At 54.9% G+C, this 17,867-nt stretch overlaps 1 protein-coding gene across 1 annotated transcript; it reads right to left on the reverse strand.

Moving 5' to 3' along the window:
• Positions 1-2,120: 2,120 nt before the first annotated feature.
• On the reverse strand, positions 2,121-11,927 carry LOC116950785 (uncharacterized). Its single transcript, XM_032968847.2, has 9 exons — positions 11,769-11,927; positions 10,126-10,359; positions 9,534-9,701; positions 8,998-9,144; positions 6,353-6,505; positions 6,046-6,198; positions 4,609-4,764; positions 2,928-3,083; positions 2,121-2,364 (listed from the first exon to the last, which is right to left on the reverse strand). The coding sequence occupies exons 1-9, from the start codon at positions 11,863-11,865 to the stop codon at positions 2,351-2,353; spliced, it is 1,278 nt and encodes a 425-aa protein (XP_032824738.1). The 5' UTR covers positions 11,866-11,927; the 3' UTR covers positions 2,121-2,350.
• Positions 11,928-17,867: the final 5,940 nt, after the last annotated feature.

Below are 17,867 nucleotides of genomic sequence, written 5' to 3' on the forward strand. Positions count from 1 at the left end.
TTTTGTTGTTATTCTGTCTCTCACTGTTCAAATAAACCTACCATTGAAATTATAGACTGATCATTTCTTTGTCAGTGGGCAAACGTACAAAATCAGCAGGGGATCAAATACTTTTTTCCCTCACTGTACCCACTCGCTCACCAAAGTCACGTATACACTAACCCACTCACCAATTCCATACAGCCATTCACTAACCCACTCACCAATTCAGCAATACATACATACATACACTCACCAAGACACTCACCGACTCACTACACCCATTCACTAACCCACTCACCAATTCAGCAATACATACATACACTCACCAAGACACTCACCGACTCACTAACCCATTCACTCACCCACTAACACACTCAGTCGCCCACTTACTAACGGTCACTCAATTCCACATAGCAACGCACTCAACCCATTCACCAACCCACTCATTCACCAAACAACTAAAATAAACTCACTCGCTCATTAACCAATCCACGTATTCAACAAGTCATCACTCATCTATATGCACTTTTAAAACCATCGTTCGCTCACCCATTCACTCACGCGACCGTCTGATCGTGCCTCTGTGGCTCAACCATTGGCGGTTGACCGCGATATTCGTGTACGCATCGCAACTGAACTGCTCGCGATGATGCTGCTGCTGCTGCTGCCGCTGCTGCCACAGAAGGTCACGCGCACCGTCTCCACCTGGTCTCCACCTGGTCTCCACCTGGTCTCCACCTGGTCTCCACCTGATCTCCACCTGGTCTTCCAAGCGGTCATCGCGAGTCCCAGGTCACGCGGAGGCTGGGAGGTTCAGCCGCGTTTTACATGTTTTGCACACATACGTTGCTTTCATTCCATATATTTACCGTGCAAGTTCGAAACATCTCTTGGGTGATGGGTTAGTTGGTGCCTTGGGCGCGCCTGGGTAACTCCTCTGCTAAATTATAAGCTGTTTTTAGGAACAGGTCCCTGCAGGGTGGGCTGGTAGGACAAGTCTCTGCGCTGTCTATTGCTGATTTTACACCCAACAGCACGAGATTTCACTTCGTTAAAGTATTGAAAGGGGACGGACGGACGGACACATTAATCTATTGCAGGCTGGTACACTCAGTTTACAACTTCGTTCCTACCAGTATGACTTCTACATGAATTAAAATAAATACCTGTCGGATACCAAACCTGCTGTGTCCGCTCCAATCAACTATTGAGTCTCACCACCTCATAACAGAAGCCAGAGGGGCTTTGTCCACGCTCTTGGCTGCACGTTTAGGGGCCATGATTAAGGGCAAAATAAATGCAAATAAACTAATAATAAAGGTAAAGAAAGGCGGAAATAATGCGTAGCAATGCGACAACGTTAACACACACTACAACAGTCTCTATGAGAGAGAGAGTGGTGGTGGAAAGAGAGCGGTGGTGGGGAGCTGGAAGATGAGAAGATGCACGGAGGGACACCGTTTCGGGGTGATATGAAATTACAAGTGCCGGTCGCCGTGCTAAACCGCGGATACACAAAACCCCGTACCGTGGTTAGAGACTTGGTATGCCGAAAGGATAACCGGAGATAAGTAAATACCGGGGATGTGGAAAAAAACTAGGTTGGTGAGGTATTGCTGACCTCATGAACCTGGGCGACAAACATTCAGAGGTAGCGATAATCGTTTGTGCCGTCCTGCTGAAAAACTACTTAAGGAACCCGAGCCGATCCCGACCGCTTGGTTCACGAACCGGGCTCTGCTTGCTCCCCAGTGGCCGTGGGAACGTGGCCACGTGTCTTCTCACGCGTGGCCACGTGTCTTCTCACGCGTGGCCACGTGTCTTCTCACGCGTGGCCACGTGTCTTCTCACGCGTGGCCACGTGTCTTCTCACGCGTGGCCACGTGTCTTCTCACGCGTGGCCACGTGTCTTCTCACGCGTGGCCACGTGTCTTCTCACGCGTGGCCACGTGTCTTCTCACGCGTGGCCACGTGTCTTCTCACGCGTGGCCACGTGTCTTCTCACGCGTGGCCACGTGTCTTCTCACGCGTGGCCACGCGTGTTCGCGCGCTGGGCTGGTGCGTTACGTGACAGTGCGACGTTCCGCCGCAGAGCAAAAGACGCAAACACACGGACACAAGGACACTCGGCCACAGGATTCAGCGCATAGCACAGCACAGCACTTTATTGGACACAGCCATCGGGAGCTGTATGATTAACATAGCGAGCGAGAGCTGCGCAGGAGGGTGGGGGGGGGATGAACGGATCGCTCCTCGTGAAGCCCCTCGCTGCTAGCGTGGAGCAGCAGGACGATGTGCCAAGCTGGCCATAGCGGACTTCTCTTCCTCCTCCTCGTCGTTCTCCTCTTCATCAAACTCACCACAGCGCTCAGCCAATCGACTCTGAAAAATCAAACAATGTGTCAGCGTGACAGATAGTGCTCCACATAAGCTGGGCATGTTATGCATACAAATGATGTAAGAATGTTGCTTTCCATTTAAATTTGAAAATGTGCATCCTGCCCCACCCCAGATGACCCCCACGTGAACTCTGTTATGGACGCTCATTCCTCGGCCTTTGCACTGCCCTTGCCATCTAACAGAGCGCCCTTAACTAAGGCGCTCATGTGTCTCTAGATAAATATATAATAAGATAAGATAGAAACGAAAACAGGTGCACCCAGAAGACGCCAGTGAATCTCGTCAAGTTGTCTCCGTGTCCCCGTGTCCACAGGGCAGATCGATGGGGTGTGTGCGTGAGGGAGGGAGGGGGTCATCTCAGTCAGTCGACCCACGGCACCTGGGTCTGCCCCGTGACCTCCTGCCAGCGGGCGTTCGACACTTCACGTGGCGTTAACGTGCACATAGCCTGGCACAAGCGCCGTGGTGATGTCACCACCCCTTTGTGGCGAGAATTGCGGCTGCTGTTGTTGTGGGGGGTGGGGGGGGGAGGGTTCCGACCTCACCTGGCACGGGATCCACACAGCCCACCCCACACATTGCGAGGCAGCACTTCTGCTTGCCGGGGCAGCCGGCGTCGCCCGTGCAGTCCTCTCTTCGTCCGGAGCAGCTCAATCTCAAGAAGCTCTCCTGCCGGATCGGGCACCGCCCGGCCTTCACCACTGCGGCGAGCACATCGGGCGGGGGGGGGGGGGGTGATGGGAGGGCTCACAGCTGAGACGGGACATGAAAACCATTTCCGGTCCTTTAGCTCGGAGCGCCAGGAGGGTTTCCATCTCGCGTTGTGCCGGGAACAACGTTTCGGTCACAAGGGAAGGACCCAGCTTTGCATTCAGGGGCGCAACTCCCTACTTCAACGGGGAGGGGGGGGGGCTATGCAAGACACGACTTCGCCCCCCCCCCTCCTTTCTCCCGACGACTCACTTTTACTGACATAGCTACGGATGTTTTAAGTATTAATACAAATATTTAAAAGGTAATAATATCCGCTATTAAGCAAAGCGTGGGTCTTGCTTGCATGCCGGCCCATCGGTCTATGACAGCCAGGATCGGGCTTGGCCCATGCTAGACCGCAGGTCATCTTTTTATGAACATTAAAAACAAAATTTCTTAAGATGTTTTATATTTGTTTATCTGTTGATTCGGGGGCCCCTTGTGGCCAACTGGGCCCCTATGCGTGGCATAATGCTGCCGCTTACCCTCCCATAGTTGCGCCCCCGTCTGCAATGAAGGAAGGAATAGAGGCGTGCACTGGGAATGGGAGTCGATGTGAGAACCACGCCCCCCCCCCTCCGTGCCCCTGGGGGAGATGGGGGGGGGGGTCGAATGTCACCCGGCTCCACAACCACGCAGCCAACTCCACCCCCACCCCCATATAGGGGGGCTGGGGGTGATGGTGGGGTGGGGGTTGTGATGGAGTGGGGGGGGGTGATGGAGGGGGTGGGTGGGGGGGGTGATGGAGGGGGTGGGTGGGAGTGGTGATGGCGTGGGGGGGGTGATGGAGGAGGGTGATGGAGTGGGGGGGGGCTGATGGAGGGGGTGGGTGGGGGTGGTAATGGAGTGGGGGGGGTGATGGAGGGGGTGGGTGGGGTTAGGGGGTGATGGAGAGGGTGGGTGGCGGTGGTGATGGAGTGGGGGGGGGTGATGGAGTGGGGGGTGATGGAGGGGGTGGGTGGGAGTGGTGATGGAGGGGGTGGGTGGGAGTGGTGATGGCGTGGGGGGGGGTGATGGAGGGGGTGGGTGGGGGGGTGATGGAGGGGGTGGGTGGGAGTGGTGATGGCGTGGGGGGGGGTGATGGAGGGGGTGGGTGGGGTTAGGGGGTGATGGAGGGGGTGGGTGGCGGTGGTGATGGAGTGGGGGGGGGGGGTGATGGAGTGGGGGGTGATGGAGGGGGTGGGTGGGAGTGCTGATGGCGTGGGGGGGGGGGTGATGGAGGGGGTGGGTGGGGGGGGTGATGGAGGGGGTGGGTGGGAGTGGTGATGGCGTGGGCGGGGGGTGATGGAGGGGGTGGGTGGGGGGGGTGATGGAGGGGGTGGGTGGGAGCGGTGATGGCGTGGGGGGGGGGGGTGATGGAGTGATGGAGGGGGTGGGTGGGGGGGGGGTGATGGAGGGGGTGGGTGGGAGTGGTGATGGCGTGGGGGGGTGATGGAGTGATGGAGGGGGTGGGTGGGACAGTCCCAATCTCACCTGGCTCCGGCTCCACGCAGCCCACCCCACACGTAACGCTGCAGCACATCTGGTTGCCGGGGCAGGAGGCGTCGCCGCTGCAGCCGTTTTCGTAGCGGAAGCAGTTGATTTCCGAGTAGTCGTGGACGGGACACATCCCGATCTTCACCACTGTAGCTGCAGCAGCACACGGGGGCGAGAGAGGGGAAGATGAGAAGCTTCGGGGCCACGTGTTTGTGGAGATCGTGCACGCAGCCAGCGTGGCAGCAAGGAGCGCTTGCCTGGACACATTTGGGAAGTGGCCTCGAAGGATTGGCTCTACAGTACTCTATTGATGATTTAAGGAAGCGTTACCGATGAATGTGTTGCAGTTTCGCTCTCTGTGCTTGTTCACCCAACGCAGCAGCAGCAGCATCACCAAGTACTGTGCACGACTTAATGATTGATTGACTCTTCATCAACTGAATCTACAACCAACAACTTTAAATCGGAAAACCATCCCAGGTCAACGTTAAAATGGCACTCACGGTCCTACCTACCTCTCCCTCTCATCTCACTCCACTCCCCTCCACGCACTCTCCTACCTCTCCCCTCTCATCTCACTCTACCCCCCTCCACGCACTCTCCTACCTCTACCCTCTCATCTCACTCTACTCCCCTCCACGCACTCTCCTACCTCTCCCTCTCATCTCACTCCACTCCCCTCCACGCACTCTCCTACCTCTCCCTCTCATCTCACTCCACTCCCCTCCACGCACTCTCCTACCTCTACCCTCTCATCTCACTCTACTCCCCTCCACGCACTCTCCTACCTCTCCCCTCTCATCTCACTCTACTCCCCTCCACGCACTCTCCTACCTCTCCCTCTCATCTCACTCCACTCCCCTCCACGCACTCTCCTACCTCTCCCTCTCATCTCACTCCACTCCCCTCCACGCACTCTCCTACCTCTACCCTCTCATCTCACTCTACCCCCCTCCACGCACTCTCCTACCTCTACCCTCTCATCTCACTCTACTCCCCTCCACGCACTCTCCTACCTCTCCCTCTCATCTCACTCCACTCCCCTCCACGCACTCTCCTACCTCTCCCTCTCATCTCACTCCCACTCTCCTACACGCACTCTCCTACATCTCCCTCTCATCTCACTCCACTCCCCTCCACGCACTCTCCTACCTCTCCCTCTCATCTCACTCCACTCCCCTCCACGCACTCTCCTACCTCTCCCTCTCATCTCACTCCACTCCCCTCCACGCACTCTCCTACCTCTACCCTCTCATCTCACTCTACTCCCCTCCTCGCACTCTCCTACCTCTCCCTCTCATCTCACTCTACTCCCCTCCACACACTCTCCTACCTATCCCTCTCATCTCACTCCCACTCTCCTACACGCACTCTCCTACATCTCCCTCTCATCTCACTCCACTCCCCTCCACGCACCCCCTGCTCCCTGCGTACCGGGCTTGCTGCAGGCCATCGTGCAGCCCGTGTCACAGCACTTTTGCTCCCCGGGGCACTGCCAGTCCGCGCTGCACTCGCCGCGGTCGCGCCGGAACTGGCAGCGGATGAGCTCGGAGTTCACGAATGGACACTGGCCGGGCTTGGGAATCCCTGAGAAACAACACCACGGAGACAGGGCCATGTCAGCAGCTGCAGCCACGCAGCATTGCTCTCAAATAACAAGGCGACTGGTCAGCGTGTTCAGCGTGATGAGGTGGTGAGCGACTTGTGAGCGTGCATGGCACAGCACTCTCTATACACTCACCAATACTAGAGGCCGGTCTCAAGCATAGCCGGCCACAGCCGTTGCTGCAGCATTTCTGGTCCTCGGGGCAGCTGTCGTCATTGAGGCAGCGAATGTCGCACGTCGGCTTGAAGCCAACGGGCATCGCTGGGCAGGAGCCGGGCTTCACGATCGCTGCGGGGGAAAGGAAATCGAGCCACGTGAATCATCAACCCGTTTGCGTTCGACAAACACAACGCGACGTAGGGTTTACGGAGCGTCTCAACAGACTCTTTTTATTTGACCAGGTAAGGCCCACTGAGCTATACAGGTCTTTTGCAGAAGCGACCTGGTCACAAATGATAGCTCAGCAAAGTGGCTTATCACGTGCACAATTATAGCTGCCAAATACTATAAACGCGTGATGTTGATTCTAAATGAGGGAAAAACCGGAGGACCAGGAGAAAAATCCACGCGACCACGGGGAAAACATGCAAACTCCAAATATACAGGCGTTAGGTTCAGGATCGAACCCACGACCTCCTGTGAACCAGGTGAGGTAGTCAACATCTCGCCACCGTGGCACCCCATGCAACCCGCAACTCACTTCGGCACAGCCCCATGACCCAGTGTCCCCATACCCTGTGTGTGCGTGCAATGTTCCTGTGCAACTCTTGTGCCCTTGCCCAAGGGGGTGCGGGGCTCGGGGCAAATCACGCCGTGTGGACCTGCCCGATGCCTTCCAACGAAACCGGAAGTATTACATCTGAAGCTGTGACGTCGAAGCGCGGGGGCCGCCAAAAGCGCGGGGCCCGGGGCCGTCACCCCGATTTGCCGTAACTCCTAGGGACCGGCTCTGCGCATGACCCCCTGTCCCCATGTCTCCTTGTCCCCCTGTGCTCTTGCCCCGGCGTTCCTGTGCTCCGTGTTCCCATGTCCCCGTGTCCTCCGTGACACCCACGACCTCAGGTTCCCCCGTGTTTCTACATCCCGCATTGCAGCCTCGTGCGCCCTTTCTCGGGATGCTCGGCGTTCGGCGGGAACTTTCCCAAGGCTCAGCGAGGCGCACGAAGGCAAGCCGAGCAATAGCGGGGAACGCCTCGTCATCGCGCAGAATCACAACGGCGAAGGCGAAACATTCACACCGCCGGCTACTCGATAAGGGATGGCACGCGGCACAGCGATTATCATCACCCTCCCGCTGGCAGCCTCATCCATGCTGGCAGGCCGGTCCCGAGTCGCCTCGTGCCGCAAAGGGACAGCTGCCACTCGGGGGGGGGTGGGGGGGGGGCTCGGATTGCTTGAGAGACGACGATGTCATCCAAGGCCCTTTTTAAGTTTTCCCGCGCACTTAAGCAACCACCGTATATAAAGGCAAAACATATATAATAATAATTACGATGATCATATTATCATAATAATCATAGTAATGAAACTTGTACCGAGCGCGATAGTTCACGCGGACGTGAATGACGGCGACTCCCAGGAGCGGAGTCAAGATGAGCGTTTCGATTTAAAGCTTTCGTGACTGCAGGGATTCATATTCTTGGTTCTTTCGGTAAAGTCACGTAGAAGGGAAATAATAAAATAATACAAATTAAACAAATTATCACGACGTTTTTTTCTTGAAAAAAAAGAAAAAACCGTCACTTTTTTCAAATTTTCTTGCTGTGATTTTCACACCTGATGATGATTGCTTGTGTTGCAGTCGAAACGTCGTCATAATTTTATTGTTTTATTTGTAATATTGTATTATTTCCCTTCTACGTGACTTTACCGAAAGAACCAAGAATAATATTCTTTGGTTCTTTCGGTAAAGTCCCGTAGGTGAAAAAATAAAATAAATTAAACCACGACGTTTCGATTGCAACACAAGCAATCATCATCAGGTGTGACAACCACAGCAATCGAAACGTCGTGATTTTATTTATTTATTTTTTCACCTACGTGACTTTACCGAAAGAACCAAAGAATATGGATCCTTGCAGTCACGAAAACTTCAAATCTAGAATGAACCAAGAATAAGATGAGCGTTAAGTTTTGATTTAAAGCTTTCGTGACTGCAGGGATTCATATTCTTGGTTCTTTTGGTAACAATAAAATAATAAAAATATAAAACAATAAAATTCTCACGACGTTTCGACTGCAACACAAGAAATCATCATCAGGTGTGAAAACCACAGCTGTGGTTTGCAGCACTTCATCAGGTGTGAAAACCACACCTGATGATGATTTCTTGTGAGCGTTGTTCCTGAAAACCGGGCGGGGGAGGCGTGGCCTCTAAAGCAGGGGCGGAACATCTAAATTAGGGGCGGGGCCTCTCAAGTAGGGGCGGAACATCTAAATTAGGGGCGGGGCCTCTAAAGTAGGGGCGGGCCTCCAGGTTAGAGGCGCGGCCTCTAAATTAGGGGCGGGGTCTCTGAATTAGAGGTGGGCCACTCAGTGTCTCTGAGAAGTTGGTGCGGACTGAACGCTGCCGCTTGCTGCTGTGAATGTTCAGCAGCAGCAGCAGCGTTGCAGACGGCAGAGGGGGCTGCAACGGAGACACGAGGAGGAGGAATATGGATCGAGCGGCTGCTGTTGCTGCTGCTGCGAGGGCTATGCATGACGGTGACGACGACGATGGTGGTGATGGTGGCGAGGATGCCTTGACCTCCACTTGACTGTAACGATGGAGGATGGCGTACCGGGCTTGCTGCAGGCCGTCACACAGCCCGTGTTGCAGCACTTTTGCTCCCCGGGGCACTGCCAGTCCTCGCTGCACTGCGGGGGTCTGAATGCGCAGCGGATGAGCCTGGTGTCCACAAACGGACACTCGCCGGGCTTGGGTTTCGCTGAAAAAAAGAATGGCACGGCGACAGACGACGATCCCCCGTGTCGCCTTGACAGACTGTTGGGGCAAGTGCTGTTAGCGAGTGGCACCAGTGAGAGGGGGGGTGGGGACAGCACCACGCCCGGCCGCCTTTGTCTCCTTAGTGGCGATGATTACACACCGCACCAGGTACTCAGTTGCGGCAGAGTCGATCTAGGGGAGGAGGCCCAGGACCGATTCAAACAATCGTCACTGGTGTTGACCGTGAGCGGGACTCGAACTCGGGTCTGTGATGCGCAGTGCAGCTGTACGCCACTTGACAGCGCACTTCCACCAACGACTCCCGTAACCTCCGTGTCTCTCTGTGTTTCCCCGTGTCCCCATGCCCCGTGTCCCTCTGGGTCCCCCCACCTCGCTTCACGTCTTCACAGCGATTCCCGCACGAGTGCGGGCAGCACTTCTGGACGCCGGGGCATTCGCCGTCGCCGCGGCAAAGGTCGTTCTTCCATTTACAGCGTCGGATGGGGAAGGGGTCTGGGTCCTGACAGCACCCGGGCCTCACCTCTGGCCTCACTCTGCCTGCACGCAGGCAAGGGCGGGGGGCGGGGGGGGGCGCGAGGGTCACAGGGGGTGGGGAGGACAGTGATCACGTCAGGGAGGTGGACACAGAGGTCACGGAGGGGGAGCACAGGGGTCCCATCAGTCACACGGCCTTCCATCTGGGGAGGGGGAGCTCCATCATTCCAGCTCCCTGGCTGGAACCCCGCTCGGCTGGCACGGGATTCGTCTGCGTCACCTCCAGCGTCAACCGCACGCCGCGGCGCTTGGCACGGGACGCGAACCTTCACCCCGCGAGCGAGGGTCGCCTTCCTGACCCGCGGAGCCCTCCACGGGCTGGGATCTCGTTCCCCGCCACGCATCCCTGATGTCTCCCCCCCACCGCCTACACCGACGAGGGGGACTTCTGTACATCCGCAGGGTGCCGTTTACGAACTCTACCGACCTAGGAGCGTCCCGTTGCTCAGGCTCGCCTCTCCCAGCTCCACTTGGATCGGCTTGAGAACCAGCGGCTCCACATCGCTCGGCCCGAGGACCTGCGCCTCCACGCAGCTGTGGCCACAGCCGTTGCTGCAGCACTTCTGCTCCCCGGGGCAGCTCTCGTCGACCGTGCACGCCTCGTCGCACGTCCCAGCGGGCGCCGTGCGCAGCGTCGGGCAGGAGCCGGGCTTCACGGCCACTGGTCGGGGAAATCGAAATAGAAACATGGACATCGTCGCCTCGGTCAGGGTACCATCGCCCTGGTCAGGGTACTGTCGCCCTGGTCACGGCACCATCGCCCTGGTCAGAGCATCGTCACCCTGGTCAGAGCATCGTCACCCTGGTCAGAGCATCGTCGCCCTGGTCAGGATACTGTCGCCCTGGTCACGGCACCATCGCTCTGGTCACGGCACCGTCGCCCTGGTGAGGACACACGAGCAGGCACGCGACCAGCAGGCAGAGACGCAGCGAGGGTCGCCCCAACCGAACAGAGGGCGCTGAACACCGCAGCGTTGTGCGGTACGAGGGCTGAGCCCGAGGCGAACCCGGGGCTACCTTGGCGGAGTGACGCTCGACCGACAAAGGCAAAGATCCCCCGCTTAGCCTTTACAGACTATTATTGCTGCTGGACAGGCGCCCTCCCTTCTCGATGCTTGTGAAACGTAGATTCCTCCCATGGAACATGTGCACCGGTTTGACTGATTCAGGCTGGCCTGTCCACAATTCACCCGGGGTTTAGCCAGGCTGGATTGTGCGGGGAGCCCGCAGATGCTGGAAAGAATTGGACAAAGTCCCATCGGTGAGGTTCTCCGGCAGGCAAGGCTGCGTTGGCTGGGTCGTGTAGCCCGCATGCCCAGCCACCGCATGCCGAAGCAGCTTCTGTCTGGCCGGATAGAGGGAGGGCGTGGAGTTGAGCGGACTCGCTTAAGACCGGCACCAGCAGTCGTGACACACACACGCGGAGTGATTGTCCCACACGATCCCTGAGACAGAGCAATAAAGGGGGGGGGGCCAAACACTCCACGCTCTGACTGCTTCGGGCATGGGGACCAAGAGGATTGGCCAGGTCATTCAAAAGGGAAAATATCTCGAGGGTTGGGTGGGCGTCAGGTGGGAACGGTTCGGCCAGGTAAGAGAAGCCTGCGGGAGAGAGCGAGGTGTGGACCGTGCCGTACAATAAAGACCTGACCTCCTTGGTGACAAAGAAAAGGGCTAGCCATCTTCCACACGTACATTGTAGCTTCGGCCAACAGATTGCACTGCAACTGGGTTGAACCTCAGTGCTGCAGCTGCTTGGAGCCTGGGGGCTGAGGCCTGAGTGTTCCTGCGCTCGTTCCGCCGATGTATCTGTCTCGACGGTCATTCCTTTCATTCCTGTTTAATGTCTGTCGTGAGAGCCCTCTGATTCCACCCGCCCGTGAGAGGCGCTGTACAAAGGTAACGGGCGAGTGTTGTTAATGCGATGCATGCACCTCTGTTCGAACGCGACACCCTCTCTCTGCTGCTACATCAAACAACTCTCCCCAACGTCAACACATCCGAGTATCACGGTCGGCTACGTACCGAGCGAAGTTAAACTTACAACAGAACAGCAGCAGTCGCACTCACCTGCCGACGGTGACTGCAGCAGCTGCAGCATCGCGATCATCATCATCATCGGCAGAGCAAGCCGGGACGAAGCAGAGATCCGAGCCATCATCATCATCGTGGTGAAGGCGTCTGCTGTTGCTGCTGGTTCCTGCAGATTTATAGAGCTGCTCTCCCTCCTCTACCTCCTCCTCCATCCCCCCTCTCCCATCTCCCCTCCCACCACCCAGCCAGTCACCCGCTCACCGCAAGAGTGGGGCACAAGACAAAGATCCCCCGTAAAGCCTTAACAGGCTTTTGGGACAAGTGTTGCGAGCGAGTAGCACCGGTGAAAGCCAGAACTGCACACGATGTCATGTTTACACACCACACCAGGTACGCATTTGAGGCTGAGTCGACCTAGGGGAGGCCTAGGACAGGTTCAGATAATCGTCACCGGTGTTGGTGGACGTGAGCGGGAATCGAACCCGAGTGGCCTGGTTGGTAGTGCAGTCACACACAAGACAAAGATCATCCATATAGCCATACCAGACTGTTGGGGCAAGTGCTGTTAGCGAGCACCTATGAAGGCCAGAACTGCACTTCAGGAGGTGGGTGGCCAGCACCAAGCCCGGCCGCCTTTGTCTCCCTTGTGGCGATGTTTACACACTGCACCAGGTACTAATTTGAGGCTGAGTCGACCTAGGGGAGGAGGCCCAGGACCGGTTCAGATAATTGAATCGAGCCCGGATGTCGTAGCGCAGTAACAGGGCCACACGCCAACACCTCCACCGCCCGCTTGGCCGGCGGTGGTCACGCGCGCGACGCGGCCGCGGGGCGTCCCGCGGCAGGGCGGGGATCGCCGTTGCTGTGGTGGGGGTGGGGAGCGGCTCCCGGGGGGGTGGGGGAGGGGTGCGGCTCCCGGGGTGGGAGGGGAGGGGTGCGGCTCCCGGGGGGGGTGGAGCGCGGCTCCCCGGGGGTGGGGAGCGCGGCTCTGGATGACCACAGTCGCACACTGTGGGAGAGTTTTTATTTTATTTTAACTTCCCATGGCACGGCTGAGCCGAGCTCATGGCTCGGAAGAGCGAGGCGCGACACTCCGCGTGGGAGCTGGGAGAGAGACGGCGAGAGGGAGAGGGGGGGGGAGCTGGGGGGGAGAGGGAGGGGGGAGAGTTGGGTGGGGAATTTGCATAACCCCCACCACCACTGCACGCGATGATGCTGTCACCGCGGGTTCGTTTCACATTGCGAAATGAGTTCACGATGACTATATAATCACATGTTCAGACGCAGCTATACAACTCTATAATATAGACACAACTATTACATCAGTAATTGCCATGATTGCGGTAGAGGTGCAGCCCTGCAATTACTCGCCTCACATAATAAAGGTTTTTGGGTTAGATCGCGTTTATTTATAAATGTGTCGTAACCCTCCACCACCCGACACGGCCAATCAGCAAAAAAAGTGTCACGTTGACAAAAGACAAATAATTCACTACTTCAGCCCACCGGTGTGTTGAAGAGTTAATCCACATTTACAGTTTGAGTACGACGTTTCGCTGGTAAATACATCCAGCATCATCGGGCAATTCGCCAGAATGGATACCCACACTTTACCCCACCACATGTGACCTGCCCATTGCTTGTGAGATAAGAAGAACGGCAGGACAGGAAGAGTGACAGAATCACCATTTATCCATCATCAGCAAACCCACAATCATTCAACACGGATGTAACCTGCCGAGGAAGATATTGGTCCTCCTTCAATCGGATCCGGACACTCCATGGAAGATGTGGGGACACTTTCTCCAGAAATGGAAAATTAACGAGAGTCCAGTTTGTGACTGTGTTGGTGCGACATCGAAGGCCGTGCCACGCATCGTGAACGACTGCCCCCAGCGGATCCTTCAACCGCGATCTGACAGAAATCCACGCGGCTGCTCTTGAGGCAGTCGAATGGGGAAATCAAATCTCGATATCAATTTGTAAGCTAACGCAATCCCCAAAAATGCCATACGAAAGAGAAGACCATTTCATGAGCCACGTTCGACCTACTGCTGGATGAAGACCTCCCCACTTCGCTGTCATCTCTCACGGCCTTGCAATGATGATTAAACTAAACTTGTTTTATTTGATCAAGTAAGGCCCACTGAGCTATCTCTTTTTCAAAAGCCACCTGGCCACAAATGATAGCTCAGCGAAGTAGCTTATCATCATGTGTGCATTTATAACAGTAGCCAAAAACTCTTAAACGCATGTTTCCAAATGTGGAAGCAAAAAACTGGAGGAGCCGAATACAAATTCAACGACCGCGGGGAGAGAGACATGCAACCTCCAAATATACAGCAGGCGCCAGGGTCGGGATCGAACCCACGGATGAGGATGATGATAATGATGCCACAATCCTGCAGCTTGCTCCTCTGCACCTCAGCTGATCGTCTCCACGACGGTAATTCTCTCGGAAATTTTCCCCACTTTGGCTGCCACTCTGTCACCAGTCTTGCCCATCGGCTGTCAAAACCAAATGCCAACGCAGTTTGGCCTCATACAGCACCCACAAGAGAACCGCAACGCAAGATGCTGTCCAGTAGCGGAAGCGACGTTGTCGATGTTCCCGTCTCGCGGTGCGTGCTGCCCAGCCTGCTCGCTTTGCTTGACACTCGGCACGATGTCTCTCACGTGCGTTATATTTTTTTATTCATGTCACGGTAGTTTTTTTAAACTGTATTCATGCGGGGAAGCTACACTGAGTCGTACGAGTATTTTGTCAGGAGGGTCCTGCCGCTACATTGGGTGTTTATTTATGCATTTATTTGAAGACGTTTTCAGTCAATTATTGAGAGGTTATGCATGTGGGGCGGGTATCTGCAGCACCCAGAGAAAAGCCACGCGTGCAAGGGGGCAACACTCGATCCCAGTACAGATGGAAACAGGTGTCGATTCATTCGTCCACTTTTGCTGTACCGCCTCTTCCTAGAGAGCCAGGGTACGGAACCTCGTCCACGCCCACGGAGAGTCTCAAAACATGTCCCGGTGATCCACCAACCCTTGCTGCTGCTGCTGCCTCCACAGTGGCGGATGTTCAGTCTCCGTGTAATCCCGACAGCAATATGACCATTCCACCCCACGCTTGCGATTCAGGGCACAGCCGGAACCGATTTCCAACCTTCTGTCAGCACAACGGAATGCTGCTTTTTGTAATCAAATTCAACGTTGCAAAACACCCTGCATGCCGTGGCTCGATCCCGGCCCGCCTTCAATACTTACCCGGGGTATACATAGACCGATGGGTTTTCCAGGCGAAACCCGCTTGTTGTCGGGTACATGAGGCTGAATGCGATCGTGGTTTTGACTGGGGACACGATAGGTACCACAAGAGACTCTGGCTCACACACAAAGACAAATATCCCCTGTATATCATGTGTAGCAGGTTCACTGAGAGACGCACTAACTCAGGAGGCAACACGTTTATTCTATGGACCACAACTGGATAACGACATAAACCGGGTCAGGACAGTCGGCACACTGCCTGACCCACTATGCCGAGCACGAAGACCGAAGACCCAGGGGAAGAGGCAGCACGGAGGACTCCATTCCAGCAGACAGCCCCGACCCAGCCTCGGGACCTCCCTTTTCACGTTTCAAGTTTCATTTATTAGGTATAGCCCTGTGAGCCATGCGGCTCTTGAGTCGGGTGCAACCGCAACAAACAAAATTTGAACAGAGAACATCTTAACGCGACGACGCGCAACAGAAACATCCTGGATAAACCAGCAAATCTTCCAGAAAAAAAAACCCTCACTGTATTACAACGCTGTGTGCAAAAATCCCAGTGTGATACAAGTCAAACAATAACAACCATAAAACAATTTAGATTAAAGTTGTCAGGCCAACTCCGCAATTCCGCAAGAAACATGGCTTAACCATAGTAATAGGTTTTTACCCTTTTATCTGGCACAAAAACTGACACCTTTATACAAGGGATCATGTTTGCAATAACCACAACACAAGCGGTCAATGTTGTGGTTATTGCAAACATTATCCCTTGTATAAAGGTGTCAGTTTTTGTGCCAGATAAAAGGGTAAAAACCTATTACTATATCTTGCTACTGGCAAAGGAGGTCTCATAATGGCTTAACCATGTTTTCTAAATCACCAAAATAAAGCTATAAAACAATGTAACAACAGTAATCATGTAAACTTTTACTGGAAGGAACGAAGCTGTAAACTGAGTGTACCAGCCTGCAATAGATTAATGTGTCCGTCCGTCCGTCCCCTTTCAATACTTTAACGAAGTGAAATCTCGTGCTGTTGGGTGTAAAATCAGCAATAGACAGCGCAGAGACTTGATATGTCTTATTGCACCCAACATTTGGAAGTAACAATGTCATAAAATTGCGCAAAATTCCAATGTTCCTACCAGCCCACCCTGCAGGGACCTGTTATTCAAATTTAACAATAAACGATATACATAGCTGGCAGCATGACACTCCCAGTGTATGATGTGTGAGTGAGTCAGTGGTAGTGTGAGTGAGTATATGATGTGTGAGTGTATGATGTGTGAGTGAGTCAGTGGTAGTGTGAGTGAGTGTATGATGTGTGAGTGAGTCAGTGGTAGTGTGAGTGTATGATGTGTGAGTGTATGAGTGTATGGTGTGTGAGTGAGTCAGTGGTAGTGTGAGTGAGTGTATGATGTGTGAGTCAGCATATGGTGAGTGAGTCAGTGTATGATGTGTGAGTAAGTCAGTGGTAGTGTGAGTGAATCAGTGGTAGTGTGAGTGAGTCAGTGGTAGTGTGAGTGAGTGTATGATGTGTGAGTCATCGTATGATGAGTGAGTGAGTCAGTGGTAGTGTGAGTGAGTGTATGATGTGTGAGTGAGTCAGTGGTAGTGTGAGTGAGTGTATGATGTGTGAGTGAGTCAGTGGTAGTGTGAGTGAGTGTATGGTGTGTGCGTCAGTGGTAGTGTGAGTGAGTGTATGATGTGTGAGTGAGTCAGTGGTAGTGTGAGTGAGTCAGTGGTAGTGTGAGTGAGTGTATGATGTCTGAGTCATCGTATGATGTGTGAGTGAGTCAGTGGTAGTGTGAGTGAGTGTATGATGTGTGAGTGAGTCAGTGGTAGTGTGAGTGAGTGTATGATGTGTGAGTCAGTGTATGTGGTGTGAGTGAGTCAGTGGTAGTGTGAGTGAGTCAGTGGTAGTGTGAGTGAGTGTATGATGTGTGAGTGAGTCAGTGGTAGTGTGAGTGAGTGTATGATGTGTGAGTCAGCATATGGTGAGTGAGTCAGTGTATGATGTGTGAGTAAGTGTGGTAGTGTGAGTGTATGATGTGTGAGTCAGCGTATGATGAGTGAATGGGTAAGTGGTTGTGTGAGTGTATGATGTGTGAGTGAGTCAGCGTATGAGTGAGTCAGTGTATGATGTGTGAGTGAGTCAGTGTATGATGTGTGAGTGTATCACGGCATCCTCCCCGCCATCACGGCCTCCTCCACGCCATCGCAGCGTGGCCTGGCTCCGCCCTCGGCCACGCCCCCTTCTGGAACCTACCAGAAGGTTCTGGGCCATACCCCACGTGTCCCTTGTCACCTTTGGCCCACATCCTTACCCTGGCCTATCACGTGCCCTTGCCAGCCAACCAGACTGCTACGTCCTCAGATGCCCCCTCTCTGCCAGCCACCAGCGCTACGCCCCCTAGGGACCCGTTCCGTGACATTGCATGCCCTGCTGGCAGAGAGGGCAACGGCACTCCCAGTTCCCCTATCAGTAACTGGCGCTAGGTGCCGTAGTGACCCATTCCATGTCACTACACATGTAACAGACTGCTGGGGCAAGTCGTGTTAGGGAGCACCTATGATGGCCTGGTGTGACCAGCACCACGCCCGGCCACATTTGGTCTCCCCAGTGCTGATGGTTACACACCTGACCAGGTTTCATTTCAGGCTGAGTCGACCTAAAAGAGGCCCAGCACCGATTTAGATACCCAGCAGCGACATTAGCCGTGAGCGGGAATCGAACTTATGTGGCCGGGTTCGTCATCGAGCGCGCTAACCATGTGCGCCACCGCTCCCTACACACGCACTCGCAACGCGGAATACGGGAAGAACATACAAACTCCACACACAAGGTCGCCCGTGGTGGGAA

Source organism: Petromyzon marinus, chromosome 40, assembly GCF_048934315.1.
Source record: "Petromyzon marinus isolate PM22_M1 ecotype Great Lakes invasive population chromosome 40, UKy_Petmar_22M1.pri1.0, whole genome shotgun sequence".
Classification (NCBI taxonomy): domain Eukaryota; kingdom Metazoa; phylum Chordata; class Hyperoartia; order Petromyzontiformes; family Petromyzontidae; genus Petromyzon; species Petromyzon marinus.

What these genes read in the sequence shown, in the direction of transcription:
- LOC116950785 (XM_032968847.2), bottom strand. Translation starts at nt 11,865, where the DNA reads ATGATGATGATGGCTCGGATCTCTGCTTCGTCCCGGCTTGCTCTGCCG. An exon ending in GAGCAACGGGACGCTCCTAG is followed by an intron (nt 9,702 to 10,125) that starts GTCGGTAGAGTT and finishes GCCTGCGTGCAG; the next exon opens with GCAGAGTGAGGCCAGAGGTG. An exon ending in GACGGCCTGCAGCAAGCCCG is followed by an intron (nt 6,506 to 8,997) that starts GTACGCCATCCT and finishes TTTCCCCCGCAG; the next exon opens with CGATCGTGAAGCCCGGCTCC.